Source organism: Podarcis filfolensis, assembly GCF_964270895.1.
Source record: "Podarcis filfolensis genome assembly, chromosome: 2".
NCBI classification, from domain to species: domain Eukaryota; kingdom Metazoa; phylum Chordata; class Lepidosauria; order Squamata; family Lacertidae; genus Podarcis; species Podarcis filfolensis.
The window spans coordinates 16,880,518-16,904,310 of NC_139605.1; the positions used below are offsets into that span (position 1 = coordinate 16,880,518).

General features: G+C 45.6%; 1 protein-coding gene and 2 long non-coding RNA genes across 3 annotated transcripts in view; 2 read left to right on the forward strand and 1 right to left on the reverse strand.

The window, feature by feature from the left end:
- Positions 1-23,640, forward strand: part of LOC310757341 — a 75,263-nt gene extending 51,623 nt beyond the window's left edge. The window contains exon 4 of the long non-coding RNA XR_014545073.1: positions 23,605-23,640. This is a non-coding gene — a long non-coding RNA (uncharacterized lncRNA). The remainder of the gene's footprint in view (positions 1-23,604) is intronic.
- LOC310757487 lies at positions 86-17,755 on the reverse strand. Its single transcript, XR_014545259.1, has 4 exons — positions 17,636-17,755; positions 17,100-17,176; positions 9,944-10,018; positions 86-379 (listed from the first exon to the last, which is right to left on the reverse strand). It is a non-coding gene; the product is annotated as an uncharacterized lncRNA (long non-coding RNA).
- LOC310756894 (hyaluronidase-1-like) lies at positions 9,437-20,491 on the forward strand. The gene is made up of 4 exons (XM_083601822.1): positions 9,437-9,702; positions 13,660-14,612; positions 17,680-17,769; positions 20,122-20,491. The coding sequence occupies exons 1-4, from the start codon at positions 9,615-9,617 to the stop codon at positions 20,446-20,448; spliced, it is 1,458 nt and encodes a 485-aa protein (XP_083457948.1). The 5' UTR covers positions 9,437-9,614; the 3' UTR covers positions 20,449-20,491.
- Positions 23,641-23,793: the final 153 nt, after the last annotated feature.

Genomic DNA, 23,793 nt, shown 5'->3' on the forward strand with positions numbered 1-23,793 from the left:
CTTCTTCCAAAACAGACACTCAAAACAATAATGTTACATCCAGAGAGTTACCATGTGTTTATCCAAGCACAGGTACAGCATCTTAGACATATGACATTAATTCATATAGAAGTGAAAACAAAGCTCTGCCTCTCCTGTAGCCTCCATTACAGTCTGAGGCTGTGTTTCTAGAGAGAATCATTTTCATACCTGTCTCCTTGGTGGCCTGAGAGAGGGAACAAAAGACCAACTCAAACATAATGGAGATTTGCAACTGAATACCTTTCTTATGTGATCTACACACCAACATGAGAGCTAGCAGAGAGCTTTCTATGTTAATTGTCCACTGTTAGGCACTCTGAGAAGATTGGGTTCTTTTGTGGCGATTCAGCATGTGTTTCTGTAAAAATAAATAAAAATTGTATGCCTAATAAGCTAATTCACCAAAGACATGAAGAAAGATTGGTTTATTACATGAAATGAAAAGAGACAGCAACATTATCAATACAGCAAATACAGCCTTTTGAGTAAATACCCACCTTAATTATAGAGAGAAAAGAGAGTCCTAACTACTCAAGCCTGAAAAGTTGAGCGTGACAGTGTGCCCCAGAGCCACACTGAAAGTAGAATAAAATAAGGGACTGAGGTGGCATACCTAATCAGGAAGGAAGCAGAACCCAATGCCAGGGATCAGAGATTGGTGCCTAATGTGAGAGTTAAACTCTCGCATTCCAAATCCTATCTCAGCAAGGCAATGGCGCCTCTTACCCATTCCTTGGTATGAGGTTCATATATGAGCATAGGGTCTGAGCATAGTGTTGATCCTTGAAAACAGAGCAGAGAGGGGATCGCATTGGGGCTTGTGAGCTACCTAACTATTGATAATGTGTGGCTTAAGCACACTCTGGGGCCAAGTACGCTCTATGGAGGGGTGAAAGGTCTGCCTGAGTGAGCAAATAATATGTTACCTCAATCCTTTTGAATCATTGGTTATTGATGCTCGTTCCTGCTTGTTCAACATGCTGCTTACACAGATAAGTTTGAAGTTGAGGGGACATGATCTTAATTTTGGAAAACCATCTGGTTCATTATACGGTTCCTGAATAATAAATGTATCTTAAAATGAATATCATTCTCTGTGACAGGTCTGCTTCCTACTTAGAGGAGAGTGATAATTAAATTTTGCTGGCCAGCACCAGATTAGTATGCAAGCATACTAGTAATTAGTAATTAGCTTAGTAAGGCAAGCATTAATGGTGAGGATGCTTGCTTGTATCTACAAGGTCACTTCTTAGACAGGAGTTTACACCAGGGTCATAGATAACTTGCACTTTGACATGCTTTTGAACTGCTAGGTTGGCAGGAGCTGGGACCGAGCAACGGGAGCTCACCCTGTCACGGGGATTCGAACCGCCGACCTTCTGATCAGCAAGTCCTAGGCTCTGTGGTTTAACCCACAGCGCCACCCGCGTCCCTCATAGATTACTGAAAGGCATATTTTATATTAGACTTATGCTAACTACACTGATGCTATGAACCACATAAATAAACTATGGGCCAAGGACATGCTAGCACCCATTGTTACACATCGCCTTGTTATTTTATAAGAGGCCAATACAGTGGTACCTCTGGTTATGAACTTAATTCGCTCCGGAGGTCCGTTCTTAAGCTGAAACTGTTCTTATCCTGAGGCATTCCTTCACTAATGGGACCTCCCGCTGCACGTGTGCCTCCATTGCACGATTTCCATTCACATCCTGGGTCAAAGTTCCCGGCCAGGAGCAGCTACTTCCGGGTTAGCGGAGCTCGTAACCTGAAGCGTTCCTAACCAGAGGTACCACTGTATAGAAATGCTACTATAAATCAATAAATTGTGCTACACTGAAGGGGCTCACATTTTCATCACAGCTACTTGATAACTCTAATTTTCAATTACAGTGGTACCTCAGATTACGAACAGCCCTCTTAACGAACTATTCAGTTTGTGAACTTCTGCAAAACTGGAAGTTTACCTCGGTCTACAAATGGAAGTCAAATAGTGGAAGGGCACCGGTGGTGGAAGACCTCATCAGGGAAAGTGTGCCTTGGTTTAAGAATGACTTTGGTTTAAGAACGGACTTCCGGAATGGATTAAGTTCATAAACCAAGGTACCACTGTAAATAGATGGTGCGGCCAATGCAAAGAAATAGGATGAATGTGCAGAGCAGGTTCACAATTCTGCCCAATGCTCCTGCCCAGTATACAGTGATGTTCAGATAGAAACCTAGGCACAACTCATTGTTCCATGTCCCTAAGACCCCCTCCAGACTGGGTTTTTATGGTGGGGGTCTCCTGTAACATGTTCTTGACACAACAATAGTGTATTAGTGCTGGATTTCGTCTGCTCTGCTTTGTACTGTGATTTCCCCCCAACCATACCACATTATTCCTGCCCAGGGGAACTATCATGCCACAAAAGTGGGACAAAAATACCCTAGAACATTTGTGGTTTTAAAATATCATGGGATTTCATCAGAAAGTTATGGTATATGCATGAACCACTGAGACTGCCCCAAAACTTTTGCAGGTGCAACATGCGTTGAAAGCAGGATCACAAGCAGCATCACGAGCACAAAGAATCATCAGTGCACAATTTAAAAAGGAAGTCTGGAGGAGCTCTTAAATATACAGTGGTACCTCTTAATTTGTACTTAATTCGTTCCAGAGGTCCGTTCTTAACCTGAAACTGTTCTTAATCTGAAGCACCACTTTAGCTAATGGGGCCTGCTGCTGCTGCCGTGCCGCCGGAGCACGATTTCTGTTCTCATCCTGAAGCAAAGTTCTTAACCCGAGGTACTATTTCTGGGTTAGCGGAGTCTGTAACCTGAAGCGTATGTAACCTGAAGCATATGTAACCCGAGGTACCACTGTAAATTAAAATCTGGACTTGGGAACCCTAGATATTAGCCTAGCCCAAGTGTATCATGATGCTTCTCCCAGTTCTTGCACTCAGGATCCAAAGTGAAATTGATTCAGCCAGATGACTAACCAGCCAACCAACCTGCCGTCTCTCCCCAGTTGCACGCATCAACTGTTTTGATGCTATATGGGCCCGGTGAAACAAGAAATATGAGGGTGGACCGAAAACTTATTAAAAGGAAGAAGAATTCCTTCTAAGTCAGACATTGTCAGGCTTCGGGGAAGTGGCTTCCTCCCTCCCTTTGCCCGTAGATAAGCAGAACAAAGCAAAAATAGTCCCTTACCATTTAAAGAGGTTTTAATGATCACAGCAAAAGAACAAAGAGTCCATTCTCAGAGTAAAGGTGCTCCAAAATAAGGTTTACACCCACTCCCTCCCAAGTCACTTCCTCATCTTGCAACCTGATCTCGCAACCCACTTTGGTTTCTGAGCTGCCACCTTATCTGCTTGTCGTGACCTTGGGCTGGGCGGATGTAGGCTCTCCAGCAAGAGTGAGCACTCACACTTTACACTGTGGGTGCCCTTTGAGGATATTTCACTCCTCCCATTGCAAGAATCTGCTAATGTTTCAGAAAGGAGGGGGCGGATTTGACTCATTACTTATTCCGCTCCAGCCTGACTTCAAAGGGGGAGTCTGAGTGTTATCTGTGTATAGATAAGGTCGCTGCTCATGCAGCTGTAACACTCAGTGCAGCCCAGCATCTCCATTTAGTTTGTAGATAGTTTGTACAGTAGCTGTAGAGAATAAAATAAAATAAAAAGCAGAGACATCACCTTGCCAACAAAGGTCCGTATAGTTAAAGCCATGGTTTTCCCAGTAGTGATGTATGGAAGTGAGAGCTGGACCATAAAGAAGGCTGATCGCCAAATAATTGATGCTTTTGAATTATGGTGCTGGAGTAGACTCTTGAGAGTCCCATGGACTGCAAGAAGATCAAACCTCTCCATTCTTAAGGAAATCAGCCCTGAGTGCTCACTGGAAGGGCAGATCGTGAAGCTGAGGCTCCAATACTTTGGCCACCTCATGAGAAGAGAAGACTCCCTGGAAAAGACCCTGATGTTGGGAAAGATGGAGGGCACAAGGAGAAGGGGACGACAGAGGACAAGATGGTTGGACAGTGTTCTCAAAGCTACAAACATGAGTCTGACCAAACTACGGGAGGCAGTGGAAGACAGGAGTGCCTAGCGTGCTCTGGTCCATGGGGTCACGAAGAGTCGGACACGACTAAACGACTAAACAACAACATTCTACAGAGCTGTCGTTCGAGTGATTCATGCTCTGCTGTGCTCCACTGACTACTAGAAGTGAGTTCGGTGCTCACAGCTCTGAGCTGTGAGTCCACAGCACCTAGACCTGCTTCCTGCGTGGAAGGTCTCTGGAAGTGCTTTCCAGATCACCTGGCCCAGTCGGGGCTGAAGAGGTTGAGCCCATTAGGTGGCACTGGCTCAAAGGCGAAGCTGACACCCTTTGCGGGATTGCGTGCAGCTCTTCGGACCCCAGGGAACTTACTGGTTGTATGGGCTGGCCTGCGCCTCAGTTGTTATTCTTTGGAGGTTCACGCCCAGCCTCAGTTAGTCAATGTACACTGCTGAGAGGTGGGGCCAGTTGCATAAATAGGGGAAGGAGCTGGCAGCAGCCAGGCAGTCAGCTCAGGAGCTTCACCCACCCAACCCTCCCTTTGTTTAATGTTTCTTGTTTGCAGGTTACCCTTTTTTCTTCCTTTTTTTTTTTAAAGATATTTATTGAAATTTTACAGACAAAAGAGAATTACAGAATAAAAAAAGAAAAATAACAATAAAAAGAAAAAAGATACAAAAATGCAAAGAAAGATACAAAATACATGAAGAAATAAAAAACAATTAAAAACAGATCAATCTTTTCATATCTTATATTTCAATTACTTGTTTCCTGACCTCCTCACACCTCCCTTTTTTGTATTCCAATTCACATAGTTAATTCAGCAAATCCTTTCCCTCTTTGTTTTTATCTTAATTCTATATCTTAACATATTATAACTCTATATTTTCATCCATTATCAATTCATTTTTGCATATTCTTATTAACTTTGTTGCTAATGCCACTTATTTTCAATCCAACATCATTTTAACATTCATTAATTTTACAGTGTTTCTGCAGATAGTCTTTAAATTTCTTCCAGTCTTCTTCCACCAGCTCTTCTCCCAGGTCTTGGATTCTGCCAGTCATTTCCGTCAATTCCATATAGTCCATCACCTTCATCTGCCACTCTTCCAGGGTGGGTAAATCTTGTGTCTTCCAATACTTTGCAATCAGTATTCTTGCTGCTGTTGTTGCATACATGAAGAAAGTTCTGTCCTTCTTTGGCACCAATTGGCCGACTATGCCCAGGAGAAAGGCCTCTGGTTTCTTCAGGAAGGTATATTTAAATACCTTTTTCATTTCATTATATATCATCTCCCAGAAAGCCTTAATCTTTGGGCACGTCCACCAAAGGTGAAAGAATGTACCTTCATTTTCTTTACATTTCCAACATTTGTTATCAGGCAAATGATATATTTTTACAAGCTTGACTGGTGTCATGTACCACCTATATGTCGGTTTCAAGCCAGCAGAGCCAGTCCCAGCTCTTAGGAATTTGGCCACCCTCCAGGTGCCCGGCTTATTCTCTCTCTGCAGTTGTGAATCAGAGGGTACAGACGTGTTTTCTCTGTACTGCTGAAAGACAGGAATAACTCCACCCATGTACTTCCAGTACAGGGTCATGTGCCACTCTGAGCTAACATCCGGCACTCAGTGCACTGTCTCTGGTTCCCACGGTACATTCCAATAACATCAGTTTCCTGTTTACCATTCCAGCCACCTGGAGCTCGCTTCTGCATTGCTCCTTTTTCGTAACACTATATATCATTTTCATAATATTCTCTCTTTTTTCTTCCGGTTTAGCGGGCGCTGCTATGGTGTTTTGACTGTTTGCTGTTGAAGAACCGGGAATAAATTTTCCTGCATTGGCAGGTTTTGCCTTCACCGTAGCAATTTGTCACAACTTTGGTGGTTTAAGGCCTTGGGCGGAATCCTTTAGCCTTTTCTTCCCTAAACAAAAACATCTTGGAGATTCCAGGCCACAGGGAGATTAGGCTGGCCTCAACCAGAGCCAGCACTTTTTTGGCTGTGGCTCTGATCTGGTGGAACGCTCTGTCACAAGAGACTAGGGCCTTGCGGGACTTGACATCTTTCCGCAGGGCCTGCAAGACAGAGCTGTTCCACCAGGCAGAAAGCTTGTGGAGCACTAATGAAATTCTATTTTACACTGGGTGGCCGGTGTAGAACCTGTGCTGAAAATCTTCGCCAATAAAGTGGTTTCCCAAATGCTCTATGGAGCAGTGATAAGGGGCATGGACCCAAATGCTAACAAAGCCTTAGAAATAGTGCAGAACAAATTTCTCAGGAAAGTGCTCTCACTCCCCAACGGGACCCCAGCTGCTCTTAACCGTGTTGAAGCGGACGTGACAACAATATGGGCTAGAATTGACTATCTGTGTCTAAACTATGTGAAAAGACTCCAATCACTCTTGGAGGAGAGATTCCCCGCTATGTCCCACACTGAATGGGAACAGACCAAATGCTGGAAGGCTGGCACCCAAAGCCTCTTGTCCCAATATCAATTACAAGATCGTCAGGTGACCATGAAGATGGATAGGAGGAGCCTAAGAGATTGTCTCTTTAGGTCCGATGTAGAAAGGAATTTATCCACAGTTGCCTGTATCAAAAGTTCACTATGGTTCCCACTTATTAAAATGGAGCACACCCGAGCTAGATATCTGACAAAGCTCCCACTTGCTGTACTAAGAATCGCTTTTACAGAATTACGATTCCAATCGATGCCCTCGATGGTGTTGGATGGTCGGTACGGCAAAGTACAGTACGAGGAGAGACTTTGTATATGTGGGCAACCCTGTGTAGAGGATCTGTATTTATTGCAATGCCTGCTATATAGAGATCCAAGGGACCGATTTATAAAACCCCTGCTTACGAATGGAATACACGCTAACAGGGTGGAAAGGGTGAAATGGCTGCTGAGCGATACTGATGACTTTGTAAGTTATAAAGTAGCACTATGTGCATTGGCAGCTAAGAAGATCAGGAGAAAAGAGCTAGATAAAATAGTGGTCAACTGCAAAGGGGATTCAGACATTTAAACAGGCATATTTTACCTGAGATTTCCCTGCTATTCTAGCTTATGCAACAAATAATTTCTAGGAGACTTGAGCGTGGTCTATTGCACTTGCAGTGCTAAATGTTTTTATGGTTATTGCTGTTTTTCCTTTTGTTCCCCTTGTGAACCATGCCATGGCCTTTGGCTAGCGCAATAAAGTCTATGATGATGATGAATAAAGCTGTGGCCAAATTTTAATTCCATAACACGTTGTCAGAGTCATTATTCCTTTCTGGTGGTCCCTGGGGGCTGGGGCAGTCGGCGCCTGGTCACGCAATGAGTTAACTCTCCCAGTTCTTCTCCTCCTAGCTGTTCACCACCCAGCTCTTCCCAACTTTTGTCTTCTGAACTATGTCCCTCTGCAAACCACTGTTCCAAATCTATACTGCCCCACTGCTCCTGGGAAGATTCAGGATTCTGAACAGGAGCAGGGGGAGGGGGAGGCTCCCACCATTCCTTCAGCACGGTCCCTGACAGACATAAAGAGGTCTCAGAGATCGGAGTATGCCCCTGAATACTAGTTGCTGGGAATCACATGTGAAGAGAGTCCTGTTGTGCTCATGTCCTGCTTTTTTTGCTTTCCTTAAGCTTCCGGATGAATCACTGAATTGTAGAGTTGGAAGGGATTCTGAGGATCATCGAGTCCAACCCCCTGCAATGCAGCTGCCCCATACGGGGATCAAACCTGAGACCTTGGTGTTGCGTGGCAAGTTCTCGCCTCCCACCAGTAGAAATAAAGACATGTAACACCATTATTTTAGGTTAATGGGCTAAAATTGGCCACAACTTTATTGGTTACAGGTAAAGAGAGGTATTGGCTTAGGCATTGGTCCTATCCAACTATCCTGCTTCAGCCTGTTTGCTTGAAGACCGGGAAGGGTCAACACCAGCAGGGGGAGCCCTGCTGATGCACATCAACTAGGTACTCCCCCGGGGTCACCGCTCAGGGGCGTGCCTTAGGCCCTGGCCTCCACAGGCTTCGGAAGAGGCCACGCCCCCCGGAATCCTTTACCAGACTACCCTTCAACATGCGGGGGAGGTGATGGCGCCCCCCCACATCTACATAACAATGCCCCTACCAATGCCTAACCGCCAAAACCAACTAGTTGTGACAATTTGCTACGAGGTAGGCGAAAAACCAAATGGCCAGTGCCAATTTGCCAAGTGGAAAAAATTCCTACCAGGTCCCTTAATGGCAACCAACCGAGGTCCATAGCAAGGTCAGAAGGGGAACCTTAAAGGGTGGGCGGGTGGGAAACCTCAGCAGCTGAGCAGCCAAAAGAGGGAGATCCTGGGGCCGCAGTGGCGTAGCGTGGGGGGTGCAGGGGGGGGCGGGCCGCACCGGGCGCAACATCTGGGGTTAGGGCAAATCCATGGGTTAGGGGGCGCAAATCCACGGGTTGTTGTTGTTGTTTAGTCGTTTAGTCGTGTCCGACTCTTCGTGACCCCATGGACCAGAGCACGCCAGGCACTTCTGTCTTCCACTGCCTCCCGCAGTTTAGTCAGACTCATGTTTGTAGCTTCGAAGACACTATCCAACCATCTCGTCCTCTGTCGTCCCCTTCTCCTTGTGCCCTCCATCTTTCCCAACATCAGGGTCTTTTCCAGGGAGTCTTCTCTTCTCATGAGGTGGCCAAAGTATTGGAGCCTCAGCTTCACGATCTGTCCTTCCAGTGAGCACTCAGGGCTGATTTCCTTAAGAATGGATAGGTTTGATCTTCTTGCAGTCCATGGGACTCTCAAGAGTCTCCTCCAGCACCATAATTCAAAAGCATCAATTCTTCGACGATCAGCCTTCTTTATGGTCCAGCTCTCACTTCCATACATCACTACTGGGAAAACCATAGCTTTTACTATACGGACCAGCCGATTGGCTGGCTCAGGGGATGACATGGCCCCGAGGATTCCCCTGATCGTGCAGGGGCTGGAAGCCAGCCCCCACACGCGTGTTGGGGGTGTGAAGCCCGCAACACCCCCTCCTCCCGAGGGTCGGAAGTGGCTTTATCAGCACCATGCTCTAACCAACTGAGCTATCCTGTGAGAACAAGATGCTGGACTAGAAGTTCACTGGCCTGATCCAGCAAGCTCTTGTCATTTTCTTATCAAGGGCATTCTATAAGGCTTCAGCTGATCCATCGACCCACTTGAATTTATCTGAGCTATCAGTACATTATGCCCTAAATATCCCAATGGAACCACTGCCCACATCTCTGCGGCTCTTTAGAACCACCCCAGCATATTGCCAGAGGCTTATAGCACCTTTCAAACCCACCAGGGCCAGGTGATCTGAAAAGCCAAGAAGGCTCCTCCCAGCCTCATATAATGGACCACTTGCTCCTGGTTCCTCAAACTGAGCAAAGCGTTGCTTTCTAGAGGTTACACAACTACGGTTGCCAGGAATCTGAGTCTGCCTTGCAAGCCTGCTTTCTCTCAGCTGACATCCTTCAAAACCAGCCTCCTCACAGTTCAAAGAGGCTTTCTGATGCAGCAGGGCTTCTTCTTTGATCATTGGGGGCCAGGATTGGCTCAGAAATGGCTGCTTGCAGTCTTGCTCTGCCTCAGGTGTGGAGGTAAGTCCCACCTACCACCTTTCTTCCTAAAATCAGAGAAATCCCCACACTGCTTTTTGAGCTTTGATGGGTAGTTTGGGATGTTTTAGCAGGGACAACCTCTGAGAGACTAACTCTGGAAGCCCAAAACAAACAGAGGATGACTATGGCTGCTACTGTGTTGGTAAATACCATCGTGGGGAAGAGGGGCTTACTTCAATATTAAAATGGTGTCTGCAGCCAGCATATCCACATAACTCACCTTAAATATCCAGCATATTTGAATCTCCATAGATATGGTTCAATCTTTTGGAAAATAAATTTGCAGAAAACAAATCTGCAAACAAACAAAAACACACCTTTAAACCAGTGCTGATGGTTTGCTATGAAACCACAACAACAACAACAACAACAACAACAACAACAATAACAATAATTTATTATTTCTACCCCGCCCATCTGGCTGGGTTTCCCCAGCCACTCTGGGCGGCTTCCAACAAAACGCTAAAATACAATAACCTATTAAACATTAAAAGCTTCCCTAAACAAGGCTGTCTTCAGATGTCTTCTAAAAGCTTGGTAGTTATTTTTCTTTTTGACATCTGGTAGGAGGGCATTCAACAGGGTGGGTGCCACTACCAAGAAGGCCCTCTGCCTGGTTCCCCATAACGTGGCTTCTCGCAGCGAGGGAAATGCCAGAAGGCCCTTGGCACTGGACCTTAGTGTCCGGGCAGAACAATGGGGGTGGAGACGCTCCTTCAGGTATACTGGACCGAGGCCGTTTAGGGCTTTAAAGGTCAGCACCAACACTTTGAAACGTACTGGGAGCCAGTGTAGGCCTTTCAAGACCAGTGTTATATGGTCTCGGCGGCCGCTCCCAGTCACCAGTCTAGCTGCCGCATTCTGGATTAGTTGTAGTTTCCGGGTGACCTTCAAAGGTAGCCCCACATAGAGTGCATTGCAGTAGTCGAAGTGAGAGATAACTAGAGCATGCACCACTCTGGCGAGACAGTCTGCAGGCAGGTAGGGTCTCAGCCTGCGTATCAGATGGAGCTGATAAACAGCTGCCCTGGACACAGAATTGATCTGTATCTCCATGGACAGCTGTGAGTCCAGAATGACTCCCAGGCTGTGCACTTGGTCCTTCAGGGGCACAGTTACCCCATTCAGGACCAGGGAGTCCTCCACACCCGCCCGCCTCCTGTCCCCCAAAAACAGTACTTGTCTTGTCAGGATTCAACTTCAATCTGTTAGCTGCCATCCATCCTCCAGCCGCCTCCAGACACTCACACAGGACATTCACCGCCTTCACTGGTTCTGATTTGAAAGAGAGGTAGAGCTGGGTATCATCCGCATATTGATGGACATCCAGCCCAAACCCCCTGATGCTCTCTCCCAGTGGCTGGATGTAGATGTTGAAAAGCATGGGGAAAGGACAGAACCCTGAAGCATCCCACAAGTGTGAGCCCAGGGGTCTGAACACTCATCCCCCCCCCCCACTTTCTGGACACAGCCCAGGAGGAAGGAGCGGAACCACTGTATGACAGTGCCCCCAGCTCCCAGCCCCTCTAGACAGTAACACAACACATGATGTACTCCCTCAGAAGCATTTCTAATTTCGCCTCCCCACTTTATGCCAAAGTAGACTGTGAATTGGTGGTAGCAAAAGGACTAGTAGTTTCCCTTTCTGCAACAGGGATGACCTTAGGCTACAAAACTCCCGCCTGTGTCCTTGTTGCTATGCTATGCTAAGTGCAAGGCTATGAGCAATGCAGGTGGGGTACCAGCTGTTAGATTGCTAAAGGGAAGTAACTGGGCTTTAAAATTTTCATGGAAGCATCCTCTCTACAAAGACCAAGTTGGCTTTGAAGGGGAGGGAGTAGGGCTGGATCTACATTGACCTGTTTAACGTTACCCCCCCCCCCCATTAGAACAATATTAGATACATTGTTCCAAAACATCACAGGCCATACTTGACAATGAGAACATTTTTTTACATTTTTCTCTCCTTTTTTGGTCAAATGTAAGTAATCCTGTTTCTGTACCTGCTGCTGGCTGCTGCTTGCTCTGCCCTGCCCTCTGCTGTCACATTTTAATTATCTCTCCCTCCCTGAACCCTGTCCCTCAAATACCATGAGAGGGGGACTGGAGTTTGAATGCAGCAAAAATAGGGTAAAACGCCACACAGGGACATGTGAGCAGTGTTTCACCAATATAGCAGCATAAAATGATTAAAAATTAAGCAATTTGTTGTGTTCTGAAGACAAAGGAAGGACTAGACCCTGATTAATACAATAGACACAAGGCTTGACCAGCAAGACCTTTGGGAGAAAGTGCCCTTTTCACTCCCTGGTCCAGGCCATTTTTATTACCAAAAGAACTTTTACACAGCGTTTGTAAGAACCAATCAGATTTCCTCTGAGCATTTCAAAAATCCCCACGTGGGGACAAAGTCAGATCAGAGGAAGCCTGATCTACTTCCTATTTGAGCATGCATACATGTTCAGGCTAAATAAACAGGAATAAACAAACAAATAAATAAATAAACAGGCTAAATAAACAGGAATCAAGGAAGAATGCATTCATCAAACCCCGGAGGTAATAAACCATAGGAAAGGAAGGGCAGGCAAGGAAAGACAGGCATTTTACCACCTCCTTGTGAACTCTGTTTCCTGGCCCTAAGATTAACAAAAGCTACGTCAAAGCTACCTCCTTATCTTTATGTACCCAGGATGCCTGGTAAGCAACTGGTCTGTGTAGAATGCTTATACAGTGGTACCTTGGGTTACATACGCTTCAGGTTACATATGCTTCAGGTTACAGACTCCGCTAACCCAGAAATAGTGCTTCAGGTTAAGAACTTTGCTTCAGGATGAGAACAGAAATTGCGTGGCGGTGGCGCGGCAGCAGCAGGAGGCCCCATTAGCTAAAGTGGTGCTTCAGGTTAAGAACAGTTTCAGGTTAAGAACGGACCTCCGGAACGAATTAAATACTTAACCTGAGGTACCACTGTACATGACTGTCAGGCATAGAGAAAATGGGGCAGAGATGAAGACTTGTGGGGTTGAATCAGAAATCGTGTCAATGACTCAAACCCAGTCAAAGCAATGCTTTCACCGCTGACACAATGGCTTGCTTCATTTTTCATAATTCCTCATGGCAATCCCACATGACCACCACAGCGATTAAAAAAGACAAGATAGTAACACATTAGGAACGTAAATAGCAGGACATCATGTGTCCATCTAGCTTATCAAAAGCATTCCTTAACCCTTCCTTAATGTTAAAAACCATGATTGTAGATCCGCCCTGGGTTGCACATTGAGAGCTTGGTGCCTGTTTTGCTACATTAGATTCTGCAACCTGGGATTGATTTCTGGGAAAGGCTGACTTGCCAATCAAGCCTCTGCAGCAGCCTTACTGGGGCTAGTTTGCTCTAGGGCTGTGATTTTTAACTGATTCACCAGTTAGAAAAAGTTATGTTAGGTCTTGTCTTCACTGATGGAAAGAAGAAAGAGTCCCTAACAGAGAGGAATGGCAAACTAAGCTGAAATGGCAAAACTGACTCAGAGAAACTCAGAGACCAAGAAGACAAGAAATTCAAGGAAGGATGGGAGAAATTTATAATTGATTTAGGAGACCACTGTAAGCAGATGAAAACATTAGCAGGATTTAAATCTCACTTGTAATGTAACAAATATCATGGATAATAGGGATTGATATAAAACATAGACTATGAAATAATATGCAGTTGGAAATGTTGACAATAGAACTCGTGGAAGTGATGTGTGTGTGGGGGGGAGTCACAAGATTAAGAGAAATCTTATTTTATGGATATGTATTTGGCATTGCAATTATTTTTTCATTTGTAAAATCAAATCACAATGTGGTGTTGTTGTTTTTTAAAAAAGATATTGTCTTCACTGTTCACTAATGTTTTCTTTCTTTTTTTCTCCCTCCTCCCACCCTTTGATGAAGTTGCCACAGCAGTATCAGAAAAATGGCATACTCTGCGCCATCTGTGGATTACATGTCTAGGAGTCTGGATGTTAGTGATGGTGGTGGATGGTAAAGAAATTATGCATGCGAGGACTCCATTGTTCGCACGCACACCTTTCGTAGTGCTATGGAATGCACCAACCAGACTGTGCCAGCTGCGGTACAAGGTGGATTTAGACCTTAGAACTTTTAAAATTCACGCAAATCCCAATGACGATTTGAGTGGCTCCACTGTGACAATATTTTATCACAATCTCTTGGGCTACTACCCCTATTTAAAGAGCCCCTCTAAGCCCATCAATGGAGGAATACCACAGCGTGGAAACCTATACAAGCACATCGCCAAAGTCAAGTCTGATCTCAAAAAGGCCATACCTACGAATCAATTCCAGGGACTTGGAGTCATTGACTGGGAAGACTGGAAGCCCCAGTGGATGAGGAACGTGGGCACTAGAAATATGTACAAAATTTGGTCTCTCGAACCTATTAGAAAGGTGAATCCTCACTGGTCTAGTTTCAGAATCAGGAGCGCCGCCAAGCAAGCATTTGAAAAGGCAGGGGAGACGTTTATGAAGAACACCCTTATCGAAGCGAAAAGAATGAGACCAAAGGGACTCTGGGGTTACTATCTATACCCGGAATGCCATAATTATAATTTCATGGCGCATCCAGATAAATACACAGGAAAATGTGAAAAGCTTGACTTGAAATTGAACGACCGTCTGCTTTGGTTATGGAAAGAAAGCACTGCCCTATATCCTTCCGTATACCTGCATCACAAGCTGCAGTCAAGTCGGCACTCTCAGAGATTTGTGCGCTATCGGGTTATGGAAGCAATGCGTGTTGCTACCATGTCTAGAAAGGACTATGCCTTGCCTGTTTTTGTGTATTCTAGGCCATTTTATGCCAGAACGTTCAGCCCTTTGACAGAGGTAAGGGGAAAGGCATAGACTAGAATCTATAAACCTCCCAGAACCAGCTTAAACATTACTGTTGAGCTGATTGTATACACGTGAAAGCTCCAATGTTAGGGAAAGGAATTCATGCAAGATCCTAGGACAACTTCTGTCACTAAGTAGGCAATGCTCTGAAACCAGAACTCCCTGCTCCAGAGAGTGAACTAGTATCCTTTGGGCTCCAAAAGTGCAGTAGTCTCACAAGTAGACAATCTCTTGAACAGTTGTTGCCTTGCAAGGGACTTTCTTGCAGATTTCTCATACAGAGGGGCCACTTATGAAGGAGAACTTTCCAGAATGGAAGCTCCCGGCTCTCAGCAGGTTTTTTTTTTTTTTTTAGCTGAAACATTTGTCCTGCTCCCCAAAGCAATTTAAGGCTGCTTCCAGGGCAGGCTGGGTTGTCCCCAGAATGGCCCAGGGTGGGTTGGCCTGAGCTGAACCTCCACAATCATATATGTTAGGGTTGCTATATTTCAAAAAGTGAAAATCCAGACACAAAAGTTGTTAAGCGTTTATTCTTCTTGTTCTTCTTAATTTGGCTAAAGTTTCTGAGCTGCTTTTTTTTTTGAAAAATTTCCCAAAAAATATATCAAGTTTTTGAGGTATTTTTAAGGAAAATCGCCAAAATAACAACACTTCCAGCATGAGTTGCCATATGTCTGGGTTTTCGGGAGTTCCACCTGGACGAATCCTGGATATGTCCAGGAAAGGAAAACCCAGACATATAGCAGCCCCAATATATGTGTACTATAACACAGATACATATACATTTAAACCACAAATATATGCATTTAAACCATAAACACTGTAAAAAGAAATATACTGTCATGGTGAACAGAGCAGGACTAAGCACTCTCTTCCCTAAATGCACAATACACCCAGAGGTGCCAGATTCTCTGGACAATTGAGGGGGCCCAACACAGCACCCTGATATCGTGAGTGAGGTCCTCTGAATATTGAAGGGGCTCTGCCCTTTCAAAAAAAAAAAAAAAAAAGATGGGGAGGGGTCAAAGTGCCTTGGCCTCCAGGAGCCAACGCCTTTAAACACACCAGAATGTTCTTCATGTGGTGATGAAAAGTTGGCAACAGCAGAACAGGGCTTATGTGTGTGTGTGTCATATTTCTAGTGGGAGAGAGTTCCTCAGCAGAGCACCACAGTGAAGTTCTACAGCCACAGCTGACAACGATGTGCCACAGTCACAGGACCACAACAGGGCCTCTGCGGCAGATAGTAGCACGTATTGGCAGAGGCAAGCATTCAAGTATTTGGGGCCCAGGAACCTACTTTATAGACCAAAGTCCAAACCCTGAACTGGGCCTGCTTGCATCCCGGTGCTGTTCTTTAAGAATTGGCGAGGTACATTCCCAAATCGCACTGCCACCCAGAAGCCTGGCAGCCTCATTTTGCACCACCTCCAAGCGCAGGAACTCCTTTTGAAGTATCCAGACAGCCTTCCAGTGTTGGGTCCTTGAATACCGCCCAATCTATGCACCTGATCCTTCTGGAAGAGTTCGGCCTCATCCAGCATGGAGCCAAGTATTGCCCACCACCAGCACTTTCATCTCGACAGAGTTCAGTCTCAGTTCATTGGCCCTCACCCAGCTCATTGCTGCACCCAGACTCCAATCCAGCAACTGCACATCCTCTCCTGAATAAGAGCTGGACATCACCCACATACTGTTGACATGGCGACTTTTCCCAACAGGTTCATAGAGTTGTAGAAAAGCACAGGGCCGGAGGTGGCATGGGAGCTCGCAGTAGAATCGTAGAGTTGGAAGGGACCCTGAGGACTGTCGAGCAGCCCAACCCCCTGCAATGCAGGAATATGCAGTTGCCAGGATCAAACCAGCAACCTTGGCACTGTCAGCACCATGCTCTAACCAACCGAGCTATCCAGGCAGTTTCAGAGTTGAGTTACACAGGTAGCAGGGATGCAGTTTTCGGAATACAGAGTTTTTGAGCTTTATGGGTGCTGAAAAGGGTTCGCATTTATTGTGCCCTATCCTGGTCATTTGGATTGCTGTTCAGAAGGTCGACAGTTCAAATCCCCGCGATGGGGGATTTGGTCTCTGCTCTTGGCAACCTAGCAGTTCGAAAGTACACAGTGCAAGTAGATAAATAGGTACCACTCCAGCGGGAAGGTAAACGGTGTTTCCGTGTGCTGCTCTGGTTCGCCAGAAGTGGCTTAGTCATGCTGGCCACATGACCCGGAAGCTGTACGCCGGCTCCCTCGGCCAGTAAAGTGAGATGAGCGCCGCAACCCCAGAGTTGCCTGCGACTGGACCTAACGGTCAGGGGTCCCTTTACCTTTACCTTTAACCATCCTGCTCATTCGGATTGATCCCACACTCTTGAAATTGCTGCATGTTTTCACAGGAGATAGACACTAGCCTTTGTTTGTAAAAGAGGGTTGACAGTGTTGTAGAAAACGGCATTATACCCTCTGGTGTGCACATTCCTACCAGTGAAATCTCTGGCAAACAGGTGTTGCAATGGGGGTGGTTTGCAGCGTTCAAAAAACCTGTTTCTTTAGTGGTTTCTGCAACGGTGAACCAAAAAAGCAAAGAAAAGCAAAACGAGTGTGTATATTATTATTATTATTATTATTATTATTATTATTATTATTATTATTATTATTTCTATATCACCCTTCATCGAAGGATCATGGAATGGTTTACAATATAAAAACACAAAAATACACACCATAGTAATAAACAAAAGCTATACCCGCCCCCCAACACAGTTTAAAAGGCCATAGATCGTTTAATTAGCCAAAGCCCTGGGAGAAGAAGGTTACTGCTTGGTGCCTAAAACCATGTAATGAAGGCGCCAGGTGAGCGTCCCTGGGGAGAGCACTCCACAAGCAGGGAGCCACCACAAAAAAGGCCCGTTCTTGTGTTGTCGCTCTCTGGACCTCTCGTGGAGGAGGCACATGAAGAAGAGCTTCAGGTTATGATCGCAGGTTGGTTCCTAGGGGGACATCACAGCAGTGCCTTACCTTTGCCTCTTGGTTATTACGCATGTTCCTGCTTTACTTTTCAGGAAGATTTGGTGAATACTATTGGTGAGAGTGCGGCACTTGGGGCCGCAGGAGTCGTCCTGTGGGGAAACCATCGGTATGCCCTAAGTAAAGTAAGTGAATCTGGGTTAAGAAAATGTATTTGATTTTGCAAGAATTCTTGGGTAACCTCTCATCTTCTTCTCTCCCCACCCCCGTGTATTAATTTTGTTTTTTTACATATACAGTGGTACCGCTGGTTACATACGCTTCAGGTTACATATGCTTCAGGTTACACACTCCGCTAACCCAGAAACAGTGCTTCAGGTTAAGAACTTTGCTTCAGGATAAGAACAGAAATCAGGCTCCCATGACGCAGCGGCAGCAGAAGGCCCCATTAGCTAAAGTGGTGCTTCAGGTTAAGAACAGTTTCAGGTTAAGAACGGACCTCCGGAACGAATTAAGTACTTAACCTGAGGTACCACTGTAATGGGACACGGGTGGCGCTGTGGGTAAAACCTCAGCGCCTGGGACTTGCCAATCGCATGGTTGGCGGTTCGAATCCCCGCGGCGGGGTGCGCTCCCGTCGTTCGGTCCCAGCGCCTGCCAACCTAGCAGTTCGAAAGCACCCCCGGGTGCAAGTAGATAAATAGGGACCGCTTACTAGCGGGAAGGTAAACGGCGTTCTGTGTGCTGGGCTGGCTCGCCAGATGCAGCTTGTCACGCTGGCCACGTGACCCGGAAGTGTCTGTGGACAGCGCTGGCTCCCAGCCTCTAGAGTGAGATGAGCGCACAACCCTAGAGTCTGTCAAGACTGGCCCGTATGGGCAGGGGTACGTTTACCTTTTTACCACTGTAATACAGTAAAAAACCAAACTGGTCTAAAGAGTAATAATAATAATGATAATAATGTAATGCAGAAAAAGAAACAAAAAGATATAACAGAAGAAGAAAGGGGGGAGAAAGAAGAAAGAAAAATAAAATAAAATAAAATAATAGAACAGAACAGCAGCAGCAGCAGCAGCAGCAACAACAACAACACAAAAGCTGTCACAATTGTATCTTAATGTTCAGTCCACATACAGGGAAGTACCGGTAAATCCTCCCAGCTCTCACCTGGGAGCTTCCCCCTTCCTCAACCTCACACCTTGAGAAAGACCTTTCTTGCCTGCCTTCCTCTTCTGTCCAACACCTCTCTGTATGTATCTTTTTACCCCAAATATATGTCTTCAGCAGTGCTTTTTTTAAAAAAGAAAAATGGATGCCAGTAATCACCATGAAGTAAGTGCCACACTTTTTAACAACAAAAAAGAGGTGCCGGTGCTGCGTAGCCTTGAGTACCCTCTGAAAAAAAGCTCTGGGTTTAAGAAAATAAAACTTACATATGAGTAAGATAAACAGAAGGCTCTCAAGAATTTAAAATCATAAAAAGAACAAAAAAAAGTAAAGGAGAAAAGAGATTCTTCAAAGAGCTGATTTTTGTGGTGAAAGCTCTGGGGCAGAAGGAAAGAAAGAAAGAAAGAAAGAAAGAAAGAAAGAAAGAAAGAAAGAAAGAAAGAAAGAAAGAAAGAAAAGGAGGAAGGAAGGAAGAGAAGGAAAGAAAGAAAGAAAGAAAGAAAGAAAGAAAGAAAGAAAGAGAGAAGGGGGAGAGCTCAGAAAGAGCAGTGCAAAATGTAAATGTAGAGAAGCCCTTAGTATACCACCTGAATGTGACAATCTTGGTGGCTCAGCTGAGTGGGCTCTCCTACTAGGCAAACCTATATACCTACACGTCGTGGTGGTGTCAAGGTAAAGGTAAAGGGACTCCTGACCATTAGGTCCAGTCGTGGCCGACTCTGGGGTTGCGGCGCTCATCTCGCTTTACTGGCCGAGGGATCCGGCGTACAGCTTCCAGGTCATGTGACCAGCATGACTAAGCCGCTTCTGGCGAACAGGAGCAGCGCACGAAAACGCCATTTACCTTCCCGCCGGAGCGGTAACTATTTATCTACTTGGACTTTGACGTGCTTTCGAACTGCTAGGTGGGCAGGAGCTGGGACCGAGCAACGGGAGCTCACCCCGTCGCGGGGCTTCAAACTGCCGACCTTCCGATCGGCAAGCCCTAGGCTCTGTGGTTTAACCCACAGTGCCACCCGCATACCGTGGTGGTGTCAACAGATCTGGAAATTACAGAAAAAGATGAGGAGCAAAATGAAGAACCCATTTTGCTGCTTTCCTCCCTACCATGGGCTGTAGAAACATACAGATAAATAAAACTGAGATTTATGGACCCCCCCCCCCAATTCCCTTCTTTGCCACGGACACATTCCTTGATCACTCAGACAAGTATCTGTCCTGGTCATTTGACAATAGAGATGCAATCTGCAACCCAATATTCCAGTTTATATGGGAGTGACCCACTGTGGACTCTGTGGGGTTTACTTCCCTGTAGATGTGTAAGGTATCGCTCTGCCACTAAGCCTGTTGTTGTCTTTGTCTTCTTTTAGGAAAGCTGTTTGCAACTGAAAAGCTATATAAGTGGTCCCTTGGGACGTTACATCATTAATGTGACTTCTGCTGCCACGTTCTGCAGCAAAACTCTCTGCAACATGAATGGAAGATGCGTTCGTAGAAACAGTGAATCGGATGCTTATCTGCATTTGCCTTCTCACCGTTATAAGATTGTCTTCGATAACTCCGATGCAAGAAAAGTCCTCGTGAAAGGATATCTGAGGCAGAAGGATAGAAAGGCCCTGAAAAGCAGTTTCATCTGCCACTGTTACCAGGGATGGAAGGGGTCGACTTGCAAGTGGCCTTCGTCCTCAAAAGGGTGAAAACCACACTGACAATAAAGGCAATTCAGTCTCTCTTACTCAATATTGCACTGTTCCGCTTTTGATTATTTTTATTCATCTGTTTATTTAAAATATTTTATAGCTCGTTTGTAACCCATTGCAATAGCAATGGGTTAAAAATGTGGTATATATTACATGCCGGCCAAGTGCCCCGTTTTAAGCGGGTGGCGCTGTGGTCTAAACCACTGAGCCTCTTGGGCTTGTCGATTGGAAGGACAGCGGTTCGAATCCCCATGACGGGGTGAGCTCCTGTTGCTCTGTCCCTGCTCCTGCCAACCTAGCATTTCGAAAACACGTCAAAGTTCAAGTAGATAAATAGGTACCACTGTGGTGGGAAATTAAACGACGTTTCTGTGTCCTCTGGTTTCCATCACAGTGTCCTGATGCACTAAAAGTGGTTAAGTCATGCTGGCTACATGACCTGGAAAGCTGTCTGCGGACAAACGTCGGCTCCCTTAACCTGAAAAGCGAGATGAACGCCGCACCCCACAGTCACCTTTGACTGGACTTAACCGTCCAGGGGTCCTTCACCTTTTACCTTTAAGCAGGGCTACCCTGCTTTCCTTGAAAGTGCCCTGGGCTCTTCCTTCATCACGGGCACCCCAATTTTGCGTGGCCTATGGATGGAGGCTGTAAAAGCAGCTCCTGGGATGGCAGCTGCATTGGTGCCTTCCAACATGGCACCAGCATTTGCTACATCTCCCATCAGCCCCTGAGAGAGGGGCCCAAATGTCCATGTGTGTGAAGGGGAGGAGCCTCAGCCTTCCTCTGCCAACCATGTGAGTAGCTCATGCCTGGGGTGGGGTTCAGGAAGTGGCTTCCTTCCACCTCAGGGACGGCGTGCGAGTGGGCCAAGGCAGTCCAACAGGGATGAGTCCATCACATCTTTCTTGACAGCAAAGAAAACTACAAGAAATAGGCAGAGGCGCTAAGCTCCAGCAAATGTTTCAGTGAAAAGATATGCCTAAAGTTGGTGCCTCAAACTCATCAGAATCAGCACTACCCATATATCAGAGGGCCAAGGGTAGCACAACTGAGCAGGGAATCACCCCTACATAACATATCTCAGGGGGCTTCAGAATCATCAAGAGGGCCTCTCCCACAGATCTTAATATGCAGGCAGACACTCCTTCAAGTAATCAGGTCTCAAGTTGTACAAGACTTTATAAGTCAGCAGCTTGTTGTCACCTAGCTATGTCCCTGTCTGACATATTTAATGGCTGAAATGGACATCAAATTTACTTCTCCAGCTGGACAAATCACAGATCATGCTTTTGATAATAGTCCTTCCCTATTCAGATAGCATCAGAGGGCCACCGGAATATGGGACATTCTGTGCAGCATTCAGCTGATCCTTCGGGCCATTTGGATTCATCTGAAAAATCAGTACATCGTGTGCCGAAAAGCCCAAGGAACTTCTGCCCTCACCTCTGTTGCTCTTCGGAGCCATCCCAGCATATTGGCAGAGGTGTCCTCTACCTTTCAAGATCCCCCGGGATGAAGCGAGAAGCCAACAAGGTTTCTCCCAGCCTCAGAGGCAATCAGAGATCATACTAGACAAGAATTTCAAAAAGCATGGGGGAAATGCAGAGAATACTTCACAAAACAGTGCCCTAAAATTCATACTTGGACTTGTTTCGATTAATGTCTGCAGGAGACTTTGTGGATATTTAAGTTATAATTAGGAAAATCTTAATAATTATTCATAAAGGAAACAGCTTATAAGAAGTACCGTATTTTTCACTCTATAAGATGCACCAGACCACAAGACACACCTACTTTTTGGAGGAGGAAAACAAGAAAAAAAAATATTCTGAATCTCAGAAGCCAGAACAGCAAGAGGGATCGCTGGGCAGTGAAAGCAGCAATCCCACTTGCTGTTCTGGCTTCTGGGATAGCTGCACAGCCTGCATTCACTCCATAAGACGCACACACATTTCCCCTTACTTTTTAGGAGGGAAAAAGTGAGTCTTATAGAGCAAAAAATATGGTAAATAAGGATGCCAGAAACAGGATAAAGGAAGTTTTTTATTTGGTTGTTTGTATTGTTGTAAATTCATGCGAATTCATGCAGAATTCATCATTCGAAAGGCTGGGCTGGATGAATCCCAAGCTGGAATTAAGATCGCCGGAAGAAATATCAACAACCTCAGATATGCAGATGACACAACCTTGGTGGCAGAAAGTGAAGAGGAATTAAAGAACCTTTTAATGAGGGTGAAAGAGGAGAGCGCAAAATATGGTCTGAAGCTCAACATCAAAAAAAGGAAGATCATGGCCACTGGTCCCATCACCTCCTGGCAAATAGAAGGGGAAGAAATGGAGGCAGTGAGAGATTTTACTTTCTTGGGCTCCATGATCACTGCGGATGGTGACAGCAGTCACAAAATTAAAAGACGCCTGCTCCTTGGGAGAAAGGCGATGGCAAACCTAGACAGCATCTTAAAAAGCAGAGACATCACCTTGCCAACAAAGGTCCGTATAGTTAAAGCCATGGTTTTCCCAGTAGTGATGTATGGAAGTGAGAGCTGGACCATAAAGAAGGCTGATCGCCGAAGAATTGATGCTTTTGAATTGCGGTGCTGGAGGAGACTCTTGAGAGTCCCATGGACTGCAAGAAGATCAAATGCATCCATTCTTAAGGAAATCAGCCCTGAGTGCTCCCTGGAAGGACAGATCGTGAAGCTGAGGCTCCAATACTTTGGCCACCTCATGAGAAGAGAAGACTCCCTGGAAAAGACCCTGATGTTGGGAAAGGTGGAGGGCACAAGGCGAAGGGGACAACAGAGGACGAGATGGTTGGACAGTGTTCTCGAAGCTACAAACATGAGTCTGACCAAACTGCGGGAGGCAGTGGAAAACAGGAGTGCCTGGTGTGCTCTGGTCCATGGGGTCACGAAGAGTCGGACACGACTAAACGACTAAACAACAACAACAACATTGTTGTAAATTATGCTTGTTGTTTGTTATGTTTGTGTCTGAAGGGGGTGGATTTCTGTGTTGGGGAGGGTTGTGTTATGTTGTAAATAAAATTTCCAATAAAAATTTATTGTTATTTTTTAAAAAAAGGTTCCTCCCAGCCTTATATAATGGATGTATTGCTGATTGCCAGGAACACACATCAGATAGTATCAGGTGGCCTCTGAGGTCTGGGACATTCTGTGCAGCATCCAGCTGATTCTTCAACCTGTTAGGATTTTTCCTAACAATCAGTACATTATTCCCCGCAAGAGCAGAGAGAACCCACATCTCTGCTGCTCTCCAGAGTCACCCCAGCTTGTTGCCAGAAGTCTCTTGTACCTTTCAAGCCCAGATGAACTGGGA

Coding starts and splice junctions, on each gene's coding strand:
- LOC310756894 (XM_083601822.1), top strand. CDS start 9,615: ATGCAGCAGGGCTTCTTCTTTGATCATTGGGGGCCAGGATTGGCTCAG. Junction 9,703..13,659: donor GCTCTGCCTCAGGTGTGGAG/GTAAGTCCCACC, acceptor CCTTTGATGAAG/TTGCCACAGCAGTATCAGAA. Junction 14,613..17,679: donor CGTTCAGCCCTTTGACAGAG/GTAAGGGGAAAG, acceptor TTTACTTTTCAG/GAAGATTTGGTGAATACTAT.